Source organism: Lagenorhynchus albirostris, chromosome 6, assembly GCF_949774975.1.
Source record: "Lagenorhynchus albirostris chromosome 6, mLagAlb1.1, whole genome shotgun sequence".
NCBI lineage: Eukaryota > Metazoa > Chordata > Mammalia > Artiodactyla > Delphinidae > Lagenorhynchus > Lagenorhynchus albirostris.
Genome location: NC_083100.1, coordinates 72,120,670 through 72,134,593, shown reverse-complemented (window position 1 = coordinate 72,134,593; position 13,924 = coordinate 72,120,670). Strand labels below are relative to the sequence as shown.

The 13,924-nt window shown below is 48.0% G+C and overlaps 1 protein-coding gene across 7 annotated transcripts in view; it reads left to right on the top strand.

Moving 5' to 3' along the window:
• TANC1 (tetratricopeptide repeat, ankyrin repeat and coiled-coil containing 1) overlaps positions 1–13,924 on the top strand; it is a 231,026-nt gene that overhangs the window by 195,909 nt on the left and 21,193 nt on the right. For all 7 annotated transcript variants that reach the window (XM_060152820.1, XM_060152815.1, XM_060152816.1 and 4 more), the window contains 3 exons: positions 3,199–3,435; positions 5,257–5,442; positions 7,850–7,928. In XM_060152820.1, the coding sequence (XP_060008803.1) occupies positions 3,199–3,435; positions 5,257–5,442; positions 7,850–7,928 (502 nt within the window). The remainder of the gene's footprint in view (positions 1–3,198; positions 3,436–5,256; positions 5,443–7,849; positions 7,929–13,924) is intronic.

The following is a 13,924-nucleotide window of genomic DNA, read 5'->3' as shown; positions in this document are numbered from 1 at the left end:
CTGTGCTGTTTTTAAGAGCAAACCTGCATAGGGTGGAAGAGCAAGCGTGGCAGGGATGAGTTTGCCCGAGGCTGAGTGTTGCGTGTCACTCTTGGGACAGGGACAGCTCTCCGGATTTCTCCTCCCTGCTTTTTCTGCCCTTCCATCCTCACGTGCTGGTTTGTTGCAGGAGGCTGGGTTGGTGCTGACCCAGATGGGGTTGAAAGATGGTCCCCCTGATTGGGTGAATGACGAGGCAGGTGTTGGTCACTTGGGTACAAGCTGTCCTTCCTTCTTTTTTTTTTTAACTGAAGTATAGTTGATTTACAATGTTGTGTTAGTTTCAGGTGTACAGCAAAGTGATTCAGTTTTATATATATAAATAATTTTTTAGATTCTTCTCCCTTTTAGGTTATTACAAAATATTGTGTTGTTCCCTGTGCTATACAGTAGGACCTTGTTGATTATTTTATATCTGGTAGTGTATATGTGTTAATCCCAAACTCCTAATTTATCCCTCCCCCCAGCTGCAAGCGGTCCTTCCTTAAATGTAAGTGATGATCCTAATGGCAGGAAGGAACTGACTTGTGGGCCATCCTCACCCATAAAGGGGCTATGTTTACCTCTCTTCTCTGTGAACTTCTGTGTCTTAGAACCAGTATCTTGTGCCATGGGCTGAGCCGGGAAGTGGAGTGTGCAGAGTAGATGGCCATGCACGGGGTCGGCCTCTGTGTGTGTGTGTGTTGGGGGGGGGGGCGTGTGCATGGGGAGGGCTGGGGGCATTCTGTATAGGATGGGGGGACTTCTCCCTGGTGTCCTGGCATTGAAGCAGGGACCCATAGGAAGTGATCCTTTGTCATCTGTAGCTATGGAAAGGGTATTTATTCCTGGCAGAGGGAACTATCTGAGAAAGGGGGAAAGACCAGGAGGCCAGGGCGTGCTTGCCATTGCTGTAGGACAAGCGTTAGACCCAGCATGGTCACGGTGCGGGGAAGCGAGGGTAAGGGTGCTGGGAGACGAGGTCAGAGAAGGAGCTGAAGGGCTGGGTCACCCGGGGTTCAAGCTTCAGTGGCAACCCAGACCGCTTCAGGTTTTACGCTTTGGGTTCTAACCTGTCTGTATGCTGTCTCACTCTTCTGAGGTGTGGTGTCACCACCAGAATAATAATTTCTATCACTTTGTAAGTATTCTGTCAGCTACTCTTGTGGACACCATATCATTGAAATACCGTGAATTTTGTGTGTTTTGTCATCTTTCTGTATCTTTTAATGATCCCATGTGTCTCCGGTCAAATGAGAGACCCAGTCTGTGTGGTTTTCACACCTAATGGGCAGCCCGGAAGTGGCCAGGGTCTGTTGGGAATGATTCATGTCGATCCGGGACCATTGAAGGGAACTGTTAGAAGAAACACAGTGGGCCTCTTAATAGGTGTTTAAAGGAGTGTCATTTTTCCAATGACCTGGAGATTTGAAGAAGATATTAGTATAGCTAAAATTTGCCTAAGGTATTCTGTGATTTTATTTTAAAACCTACAAATAACAAACTTCCCTTGATATCTGGGTCCAAGGAGTTAAGTGGGTGGTGGATGTAGTGATTAGTAGAAAAAGCCGCTGATTTTCTGTGAGTCTTGTGCTGCTGACAGCCCCAAGCATGTGAACATTGTCACGTGTTCTGCTTTTTCTTGAAGGTACAATTCCTTGTAAAGAAAAGAAAGTATTTGCTTTCACTTTTGGCTTTATTATCTCACTGTTAATTATTTAATCCTGTGATGATTATTTCATTGCCCCCCAAAATGAATTTTCTGTTTTTATTTGGATCAAACAGTGGTTTTCAAGGTGTGGTCCCCAGGGACTTTGCGGGTGGCGCAGTGGTTAGGAATCCGCCTGCCAACGCAGGGGACACGGGTTTGTGCCCTGGTCCGGGAAGATCCCACATGCTGTGGAGCAACTAAGCCCTTGAGCCACAACTACTGAGCCTGTGTTCCACAACAAGAGAAGCTACCGCAATGAGAAACAATGCACACCGCAACGAAGAGTAGCCCCCGCTCACCCACAACTAGAGAAAGCCCCTTCCCAGCAATGAAGACCCAATGCAGCCAAAAATAAATAAATTAAATTAATTAAAAAAAAAAAAAGGGTGGTCCCCAGACCAACAGCATCAGTATCACCTGGGGGGAATTCATTAAAAAGGCACATTCTTGGGCTTCCCTGGTGGCGCAGTGGTTGAGAGTCCGCCTGCCGATGCAGGGGACACGGGTTCGTGCCCCGGTCCGGGAAGATCCCACATGCCGCGGAGCGGCTGGACCCGTGAGCCATGGCCGCTGAGCCTGCGCGTCCGGAGCCTGTGCTCCGCAACGGGAGAGGCCACAACAGTGAGAGGCCCGCGTACCGCAAAAAAAAAAAAAAAAAAAAAAGGCACATTCTCAGGCCCTACCCCAGGCCTACTGAATACAGAGGTCTGATTCCAGAGAATGTGCATTTCTAAATTTTTAACTGTGATTAAAAAAACATAAAATAAAACGTACCATCTTAACTATTTTTAAGGACAGAATTCAGTAGTGTTAAATATTTTCACATTATTGTACAGTAGGTCTCTAGAATAAAACTAAATCTCCATACCTATTAAATAATTCTCATTTCCCCTCTTTTCCAGCCCCTGGCAGCCACCATTGTACTTTCTGTCTCTATGAATTTGACTACTTTATGTCCCTCGTATAAGTGAAATCATATAGTATTTGTCTCTTTGTGGCTGGCTTAGTTCACTTAGCCTCATGTTCTCAAGGTTCATCTGTGCTGCGGCAAGTAACAGGATTTCCTTCCTTTTAAAGGCTGAGTGATTTTCCACTGTATGTATTTACATATCACATTTTTCCATTCATCTGTTGACCTTCTAGTTCACCTGCATCTCTTGGCTATTGTGAACAGTGCTTCCGTACACAGCAGTGCAGATACCGAGATCCTGATTTCATTTCCTTTGGATCTGTACCCAGAGAGGGATTGCTGGCTCTTAAGAAACCTCCATACTGTTTTCTGTAGCAGCTGTGCCATTTTACGTTCCCACCGGCAAGAATGTCCATTTTCAGTGCATGTGCAGGTCACACTGGTGCACACTCAAGTTTTTGAGAACCACTAGATCAAGAATACCACCCTTCTCCACAGATGTTGTTGTGACTGACATCTACGTGAGAAATTAATCTTGTTGGGGGACCTTCTCCAACAGGTGAGCCGTCTCCTAATTTTGGGAGGGGCCAACGTGAACTACAGGACCGAAGTGTTAAATAACGCCCCAATCCTGTGCGTCCAGTCTCACCTCGGCCACGAGGAGGTGGTCACTCTGCTCCTGGAATTTGGCGCCTGCCTGGACGGCACGTCAGAGAACGGCATGACTGCCCTCTGCTACGCGGCCGCTGCCGGCCACACGAAGCTGGTGTGTCTGCTGGCCAAGAAGGGGGCGAGGGTAAGCAGCAGCGGGGGAGGCAGGGGTGAAGGTGGGAGGGGTCTTCCATTGCTTGTAGAATTCTCATTTTCTGGGCCAAGCTCCCTTTGGTCTCTGCTTTGTCAAGCTGCAGCGAACAGAAATCACCACATAAACAGAAAAGGTGGAGCTACAGGCTCCAGACAGTGTGTGATGTAGCCTGATGTGGGTGTGTGTGTCACCTCCGAGAAAGAGAGGGCCTGTGTGTTTTGTTCGAAGCTCTTACTCTGCTTAATCCTGCCCAAGGGGAGGCTCCTGACCGCCAGCAGCCTGAGTAAGGCCATCCTTTCAAAAGCCTGCCAGTGTGGCCCTGGAACTTGTCACAGAATTTAACACAGCACTGGATTGGTTGAAAACATATAAATGTTTGATTTTTTTTCTCCTTTCTTCTTATTCCGTTTCATGTCTTTTTAAAAAAAAAAAAAACCAATAAAATGAGTTCTGTGGGTCTTGGAAGGCATGTGCTTAAGCATAGGGTTGCAGGAACACTAGAAGGCCCCAAATTCTCATTTCTCCAGCTGCCAGCTGGGACGTTGGGCAAGTTGTTGAGCCTGTGTGCCTCAGGCTTCTCATCCGTAAAATGGGCATAACAACAGGACCTACCACAGGGCTGTTGTGTGAGCATCAGTAAATCAGTATGTTAACAATACAGAGTGACTATATTGTTAAGGGGTTACTCGAGGACTATCAATGTTAAGAGATTAAATGAGAACAGTGCCAAGTTCCCAGTAAACTCTGTTTAGGTTTATAAGCACTTCATTGGGGGAGGGAGAAGGTACTTTTGAACAACAGTAGAAGTAAATCACTGATGTGTGTCTTTCTTCTTTATAGTTAGGATCTTTAAAGTTCAACGACAAGATATTAGGCTTATAGTAACTATGGGAGTCTTTTTGGTTTTTCCTCTCAAAAGTAAAGCATTTGGGACAGGTCACCCTTAGCTCATGGAAGAAGGGAAATGTTGCTGGTAAGCCTTCCCGGTGGGTTCATTACTGCTCATCACCACACCTCCATTTCCACTTCCAAATCGTGGCTGGGCTTTGTCCGGAGGCTAGCTGAAAGCTCTGTAGGAGGGGATGGGTTGTGTAGTGGCTCTTGCAAAAGCCTCTGTGTTGAGGTGTAGAGCATCCTCAGAATGTGCAAGCAAGGCTGGACCCTGAATCCTCTTCCAGGCTAATATTTCCAGGTTTAGACAGGGAATGATGTGTTGTCTGCTGCCTCTTGCACCATTAGGGGGTATGCAGCACTTGGGTACTCCCCATTTGTGGCTAGCCGGCCTTCCTGGCTTTGCGACCACACTTAGCATGCTGACACGTCCTGGGTCACCTGCCTTCCCCAGTAAAATGCTGCTTGGGGTCCCTTCCTGCTCTTCTTCGTTCAGAGCTGGGTTTTCCAGATCCCTTCCTTTCGCTGGCTTTCCTGTCTCAGTAAGCAAAGAACTGCTCTACTCCCCAAGTCATAGCTTGTCACAGCAGATTTAGAATACTCTGCCCAAGTTACCAAGGTTGGGAAGTATAGGTTTTGGTCTGTCCTCATACCTGCTTCCCAGAGAACTTGGAGCTCTGAGTCATTTGCGAGGAGGATGTCTTGTGATCACTAGTTGTACAGAGGGAACTCGAGGCCTGGAATAGCGCATTAATTACACCATAGTAATTCAGATGGAGACTCTCCAGAGAGACGTACTGGGACATTATCCCCTTACACCTGCAGTGGGATGGGGTTTGTGCAGAGCGTGTGTGGGGCACTGTGACAAAGTGATGCTAAACCATGACCTTCCCCTGTTCCTCCCCCCCACCCCCCGCCCAGGTGGACCGCTTGGATAAGAAAGGCCAGTGCGCGCTGGTCCACAGCGCACTGAGGGGCCACGGCGACATTCTCCGCTACCTGCTGACCTGTGAGTGGTCCGTGGGCCCACCCCAGCCAGGCGTGCTGAGGAAGAGCCAGGCCCTGCAGCAGGCACTGACGGCGGCCGCCAGCATGGGCCACAGCTCGGTGAGTGGGGCTGCCAGGGCTCTTCCTGGGAAACTGGGAGCCCCGTGTAGCCCAGTGGGTCTGGTGTTTTGCATCCACCTTCTTCTGAGTTGCTAGCTTGTGATGCACCAAAGGAATGAAAGAAAATGAGGGTTTCACCACGTGTAAAGATCTTCTGTTGTTATCAAGCCTGTCCTGTGAGTGAAAACGCCGGGGAGTGCCCACAGTCTCAGGTGCTGGCCCGGTAGGGGCTGGCTGCTCCCACGTGGAGCCCCTCCATGGTGTGCATTCTCTGCTCTTCCTTGTTTCTTCCCCTCTTCCTTCCTTGTTCTATTTTTACCCTCTAGCTCTGCTGTCTACCTTTTTCCCCTTTGATTCATTCTTTTGTCCTTGTGATCTTTTAACAATAATCACATGGAATCCTAATTATAAACTTGTTCTTGAGTATTTGAAGGATTTTTAAAAATAGAACTTCAGTGCTCTGGTAGCATGAAAGAGTGCTTACCATCGTGGTTCCTGCACTGAAGGAAAACCTCATGCCGTAGTTACATTGAGCACTTCATTTCTGGTAGGTGTCAGTATTCCTCGATTTGAAGAATTCATTGGCATCTCCTGACCCGTGTGTCTGTAAATTTAATAATATTTGACCCTCTCTCTCCGTGTATTTCTCAACGCTGTATTACGTATCTTCAAGCAGTTACAGAGTTGCCAGTGTTTGGTAAGATTCTTCCCCACAATGACTAAAACGTAAATTTGGTTGCAAAGCCAGCTGGCTGACTTTTAGCATTTAAAACACTAGAGCAGATACACGCACACACTGCTAGCTTATTGTTGGCATTTAAAACATCAAAACTATACACATACACTACTTCAGCCAACACAATATATTGCAGTAAGTCGAATGCAGAAGCATATAAGAAAACGCAGCTGTCTTGTCTTAATACAGACATAAAAGAGATTTACAAAAATGTGAAACGATGCCAGTCAACTCCTCTATATGTTTTAGCTTGAAGAAAATACTCATTTCCTAAAAATGTGTTAACTGTTACCATGTGGTGGGTTTATTATAATTCCTTTAAAATAAAAACGTAAATAAATACTTTTAAATACCCATATACATAGATTCAGAGAGAGCACGTTAAGTCCACTTATTTGAATGTAGGTGTTTTTCCTCTTTAAGCTGTTCCCTAAATCTGTGTATGTCCAGAATGTGCAGAATCATCTTAGGGAGCACAGGGAAGCCACAGTGGACGTGACCTTGGTCTCAGCTCGTTTTAAAGCTGGCTGCGGGGAGCTGTGGAAGAGCAACTGCAGGACATCCAGTGACTGTTCCGTGGAAAAGGACAGGATTTGTTCACCAAAAGACTTGAAGGGTGTATTAGTTTCCTCATGCTGTTGTAACAAGCGTCCACAGACTTTAGTGTCTTAAAACAACCTGTTCTGGAGGTCTGAAATTAAGTTGGGTCAGGAAGCCAGTGTTCCTTCTGGAGGCTCCAGAGGAGAGCGTTTCTCTATTTTTTGCAGCTTCTAGAAGCCACCTTTATTCCTTAGCTTGTGACCCTGCCTCTGTCTTCAGAGTGTGTCACTCTAACTGAGGCTCCTGTCTCCTGATGTCTTCCTTCCTCTGACCCTGGTTCCTCCTGTCCCTCTTATAAACAGCTGTGTTCTTATCAAGTGTATATCAAATATACACTTGGATAATTCAGGATAATCGTCCCATTTCAAGATTCGTCATCACATCCGCACATCCCCTCCTGCCATGTAAGGTAACATTCACAGGTTTTCAGGACTAGGATGTAGGGCCCTTATTGGGAGTGGATTGAGAGACTGGAAAATGGCTTCGGCGAGCTCGAGGTCGCTGCACACAGTGGGGTGGACGTTGGCTCTGGTTCGGGGCTCAGACACTTCTGTTTCCCCGCGGGCCAGCACCCCTGCCTCCACACCTGTGGCCCAGCCTGCTCTTTGACAGAGGGAAAAGAATAATGTTGTCAGTAGAGAAATTTGGAACAGTACTGTTTTATTTTACTGAAAGGGTATGTACATCACCTTGTTTTCCTTCCTTGTGAAAAAAGGGAGTCACCGTCTTCTGGCGACTTATGCAGAAACTGCACTGTGTGTGATCTCCCCTGTCCTTCGTTGATTAGGCTGGCATATTTGGGTCATGTTGGAATTCATTAGAATTCTGAGTACCTAGTAATCCTGAACAATGTTGCCGAAATTCACTGCCTTTTTTTCTTCTCCTTCTCAAAGGGAAAGTGTGAATAGCATACGAATTATGCTGGAAAACCATTTTCATCATGTTTTCTCTCCTTGTGCAGCATAAGATAATCATGGTTAAAAAACAACACACTCTCTCCTTTGATACATAGGTTACAATAAGCACATATGGCTTTGAGAACTCATTAAATCACCTTGCCACTTCTGACAGGTGGTCCAGTGCTTGCTGGGACTGGAAAAGGAGCATGAAATAGACATCAATGGCACCGACACACTGTGGGGAGAAACAGGTAATTATGGTACCACTGCTTGTAGTTGGGGCCAAGTAGCTTCTTGACGTTTTAGCCCGCATTTTGGCCCAATTGTCTTAAGAATGACTTGGGATGCATCTAGTCCTATTGTTATTTTATCACAAGGCATTTGAAGTTAAGTGCTTTTAAAGCTTCCCAAACGGCTAGTAAAACTTTTCTAGAAGCAAGTGTAATTTGAATCATTTTGGATTTACCAGCAGTTTCTGTGCATGTGATGAATGTCAGCTAGAAATACCCAAATAAGGGAGTGGTTTCTGCTTTGCTGAGTTTGCTCATGTCCTAACCGACCTGGTCTCCCTGTGACCCGTGCAGAGTGAGCAGAGTGGGAACTTCCAGCCCCATGTTCAGGTGAATCAAAGGCGCTCAGCAAGGAGGGCTCTGGCCTGCCTCCTGGAAGGAGAGTAGCACTCAGTCCTCGTGGAGCTGCTTAAAATCCTGAATACCAGCTAACAAGTCAGTTTCCAAGGGCGTGCGGGTGTGTGTTGAGCTGTAGTGGAGGAAGGAAGCCCGGGGCGAGTACATCTGAGTTGGATACTTGTCAGCTCAATATAAATAACACTGCTTTGAAATTTTCCATTTGACTGAATCGGTATTAGAAATGTAAGACTTTGTGAGCAGTTGTTGTTTAATAGATGTAACCAAGGTGTTTAATATGCATTTCCGGGCTGTGTCCTGTGTGTATACATAGCGTATATGACTTCAGTGTCTCCTGCAGAGATTTGTTTCCAAATGCTTCTCACTTATTTCCTAACGAGCCAAATGGTGGTGTGTAGAGTCCATCAGCTCACTCATACTTATTAGGAAAAGCCTCAGAGTTTCCTGGTGGGTATCACAGGTGCTCACCCCCCGACCACGGTTGCCATCACACACACACGTGGGGCTTACAGTTGCTTGATGTGGGCCATGGAGGTCCCGGCAGGAGGAGAGGTGGCATGACCCGGGGTTCAGGGAGAGCACAGGACCCCCAAACGGGATTGGATTATGCTTGGGGTACACGTGTGTGGATGTAAATACTGGCCTTAATTCCTTCTGGAGTCTTTCCCCCACCCATTTCTCTGTACCACAGTAGGGACTGCTCTGTAATTTGATAGAAGGACGGCTTCTACCACTTCCTATTGTGTTGCAGGCAGCAGGATAGCTGGGCAGGTTAGCACGTGACTTCTTTGTGCTTAGCCAGAAGGTCCAAATCCCTGCCTTCCGTTGCCTGGTTATTCAACTTCGGGCAGGTAACTTTGCCTCCTTGTCAAATGAGGTAAATAAGCTTTTATAGGATTGCAGTGAAGACTAAATGAGATGAGATAATCTTGGCCAAATGTTCCCAATGATCAGATTCCCTGGGGCAGTTGAGCCTAGAAATTCTGATTCATTAGGTCTAGGGTGAGTCCAAGACGACCCTTTCCTAACAGGGCACCCAGGTGGTTTCGTGGCTTCAGGACAAATAGAGAAGCACTGTGAGAAGCTGTCTAAAGTGCCGGCCTTACAGTGCCAGTAATGAGAGGAGCTGGTGATGATGATGAGGGTCAGTGCTAGTAGCAGTACAGTGACAGCCCTCACTTAGCTCAAATAAGAATCTCCAATCTTTCATATGAGAGTTGAGTTTTCTTTCTGGAAAAAAAAGTCCAGAGAAGCAGAGAAGGGCTTCATCTGAGGGCTCTGTGTGAGCAGTCTGTTTTGTCTGGAGATGATGAGTCCTGAATTTCAGTAACCACCTCCCTCCCTTCCCCCCTGAGAATCTGCTAGGTTGCACGCTAAAGAAGCACGTAAGAGAAACTACAGATGCCCATCAGCCTCAGTGAAAGGATGAGTAATATTTCAGCCTCTCCCTTCCAAAGCCTCATGCATAACCTTCAGACCACTTTGCAGCCTGAGAAGCAGGTCACATCTTCCCTCAGCAGGCATTAAGCGGGAATTAACTCAGGCAAGCCTTTGAGAGACTTTTGAAAAAATTTAAACCAAGAGAAAGCTAAGCACTATTTCTCAGGCTTCGAGGCCCCAGCAGCGCTCTGTGGCTGCCTGTCAGTAAAACCAATCTTGCCTGCTCCGCGTTTTTCTATCTGATACCTTTCTCCTGTGTTCCTTCAAAAATGTCCACCAGTGTCGGCTACCACAAACCCTTCTGATTTCCAGGTCTGTGGTTGTCAGAGGAATACTTTGAAATCTTGAGGAGGAGGTTTTAGATGAGAAAACATCTGCAAATAATGGGGCTTTGCACGAGTGTCTGCTGCATTGCTCAGATTGTGAGGTCTGTGTTTGGCCACATAGGGTCCACACCACCTGACCCCGAATACCTTCTGGAAGAGAAGGCCCCGGTGCTGATGACAGCCTGAGTGGATGGGTCAGCTCATAATCCTGTTCTCACCAAGCCGCCAGCTGGTGGGTCCCCAGCAGCTGCTCTGTGCACTCTTCCTAATTGCTGGGGACCCTCAGAGTGAAAGCGATTGTTTTGCTTCCTGGTTTGTTTGATCCTCTTTCCTGGGTGTGGTCAGTGGTGCTTTGTGTCTAAGGCACTCTAGGATGGAGCTTGTCTTTCTCCAACCACAGTGAGAGGGTAGGATCCCAGGAGTGATCGTGTCTGGGGTGTGGGCAGGTGACGGGACAACCAGACGCTGTGTGTGAATAATGCAGTTCCTTATTTCTGTTTGACCCTGTGTGAGTTCATACAAGTCTGTTCAGTGTAGGTTAGCTATGGACAGCTTGGCTTTAAAATGCCAGCTGATGACGGGCTTCCCTGGTGGCGCAGTGGTTGAGAGTCCACCTGCCGATGCAGGGGACACGGGTTCATGCCCCGGTCCGGGAAGATCCCACATGCCGCGGAGCGGCTGGGCCCGTGAGCCATGGCCGCTGAGCCTGCGCGTCCGGAGCCTGTGCTCCGCAACGGGAGAGGCCACAACAGTGAGAGGCCCGTGTACCGCAAAAAAAAAAAAAAAAAAGGAAAAAAAGCCAGCTGATGGGGCTCCAAGAGAGGGTCTCCGGGGTGTGTTCTTGGCTCACCTGCCCATCTTTGAAGGGCCCGTTGGTTTCCGTGCAGCACTACGCCGCCCCGTTTGGAGCACAGCTACCCACCCATCTGTCCTCTCCCAGCCACGTCCAGGAGGTGGGAGCGCTAAATCAGTGTGCAAAGTCCTCCACTTTTCTGCTGGGAGGGACCTTTGCAATCCCGGGGGAGCTGCTGTGTATTGCACAAGTGGGGTTTTCATGCCTGTTGCTGACTGGAAGCAGCAGTTCATCAGTGAGAGATAATGACAGCGGACAGCCGGGGAGGAGGGAGCACAGGGGGCACAGCCCCATGGGAGGCCCTCTGTCACCCAGGCCCATCCGCGTGGAGGTGATGGCAGTAGGTTCAGTTGTGTGTCTTCAGTGCCCTGAGCATCTCCCTGTTGATGACCTGGAGTCAGCAAACAGTGTCCCGAAAGGGGGTGGCTCCTGCCTTAGGTATAAAGAGACAAGACAGTGTGTAGAGTAGATTTTTAAGACATTCATCTAAAATGGGAACAATGTTTACTTTGGGGTTTATTGCAGTAAACTCAGAGTTTTAAGAAAAGTTGCAGAATACAGATGTGCCTTGGCGATATATGGTGACTTTGGTTCCAGACCGCTGTAATAAAGTGAATGGCACAGTACAAGTGAGTCACACAAATTTTTTGGTTTCCCAGCGCATGTAAGTTACATTTACACTGTACTGTAGTCTATTAAGTGTGTAATAGCTTTATGTCTTTAAAAAATGTATATACCTTAATTTAAAAATACTTTATTGCTAAAGAAATGCTCACCATCATCTGAGCCTTCGGTGTGTTGTAATCTTTTTGCAATAATAACATCAGAGATCACTGATCACAGATCACCGTAACGAGTACATAATAATAATAAAAAATTTTTAAATACTGCAAGAATTACCGAAACATGACACCGGGGCACAAAGTGAGCAAAGGCAGTATCTGCAAAGTGCAATTAAATGAGTTATGCCTGTATGTCTACTCGTTTTGGAGAGCAGAGGGCCTAATTTATGTAAGTTTCCCTTTCCACCAGCATCTGGAGCCATTTGCCTTTTACGTCTGTTTGATGTCTAGATCCAGCCCTTCCAAAATCAGTCCTGTAGCTCTTTAGCGCTTCTCCTCGGGCTCACGCAGTTCAAGGAGTGTGACACTCAGGCGGAGGGGGGGAGTAAGGAGAAAGCTCGGAGCTACAGCGCAGTGGGCGTGGGGTGCATCTCCACCAAGCAGCTCTGCCCGCGAGGCAGCCGAGACCCTCTGCTCGTGACGTTCACACTCTTGGTCGGACAGCCTTGATCCCGTGGTTTCCAGGCAGCCTGAACCATCAGATGCTTGCGTTATCTCTGTTTCAGGCATTCCACAGCCATAACAAGCAAGTACTGGCTCCCACGAAGTCTTGACCTAACCGAGTTACTGTTTCCTTGTCAGCGTGTGATGGGAATCTGCCCAAACTGGAATGATCAGAAATGCTTAACTGGTGACTCATGGTGTTGTGAATTGTCAGAGGAACTGTGTTTCCAAACTCTAGGCCACTGTCAAGTCTGTGAGCCTGTTGTCTGTCTCTGGGCAGAACTTCACGCTCTTTACAGGGGCATAAAGGCCCTTCTGTTTCAGCAAGTTTGCCTGTCTTGTAAGCAAAGACTTCCCAGCCCCGGCCCCTTGGGGTCACCTTGCAGTTCCCTTCGTAGTACTTACCACTGATAAATTCGATTGTTGGTGTTGCTTATTTGATGCAAGCTTGTCGTCCCCAAACTGTGGGCTTCAGGAGGGCAGAACTTTCCAGGTCTCCTGTGCTCACCTCTGTGTGGTCACTGTGTCTGGTCTTGTGTTGTCCGGTAGAACTTTCCGTGGTGATGGAAATGCTTGCTTTCTGTGCTGTCCAGCCAGGTAGCCACTAGCCACTGATCTTGCCGGGTGCTTGTCACATAGGTGTTGAATGAGCGGACAAGCGGGTTTAGAGAAAACAAGGCTAGGTAACTTTTAGGGTAGGTGACACTCACTTTGCAGAATAATTTGGGAGAAATTGTGTTGTTGGAGGGGAGAGGTAAGGAGCCCAGTTGCTCATCGGGACCCAATCCTCGGGTGTCTTCGTGTCTTGCTGGATTCCAGGCTGGCTGAGATGCCTTCATCCCAGTCATCAGTGTGGCTGGGTGCTGGGTTACATCTTTTGGAACACCCAGCTATTAGCAGCCACACGTGGTGTGGGCACGGGTGACAGGCCAGGATGGACCGTGCCAGCCCCTTCCGTGTGTCCATACATCTCCCTCCCTGCATCACCAGCCCAACTGCCCACTCCCCCGATGTGCCGCGCCCTCACACTGTTGTCCCTCGGAAATCCTTCTGACTGCTTCACAGCTGGTCTGCAGCAGGCCTGGAGCCGTGGGCTTCACCAACGGACAGGACGCTGTCCCGCCTGCCGTACGACTGCTCCCAAGGGCTGCCCTTCCCTAATTTCTGACCTGAGAGGCCCCGTCAGTCAGAGGGAGGTAGACGTCTGACGGAAATGTTTCATGCCAAGTGTTCTTTTATGTTGTCCATGCTCTTTTAGTTGGTAAATACTTTCCAAAGAAGTTGAATCATTGTAAACACTATGTTTGTATTGCCCAAGCTGTTACCAGCGCCGTATTTTCCTGTCTTTCTAAGAAGGGCTGAAGTTTTCTCCCCAGTATTTAGCTGCGTGGCCCTCCATCGTCATAGTTCACACAGGCAGTTTGGTCCAGCATGTGCGCTGATCACAGGTCACTCACTCTTCTCTAATTCTGCTCGGAACTCTGGATGGGACTTGACTCTCAGGCCCAGCCTGTCAGCTGGGGTGTGGGCATTTCCAGGCGAGTCTTGGGGGCGGGTCCTCACATCTGCTTCCTTACGGGGCCAGGAAGCCAGGTAATGAGTTGTACTTCGTCCTTGATGTCTTAAAAGTTTCCCTCTCGTCTCCATACAGCTGCTTCAGTTTCCACTCTGGGGCTCTGCCTGTCCTTCTGGGGG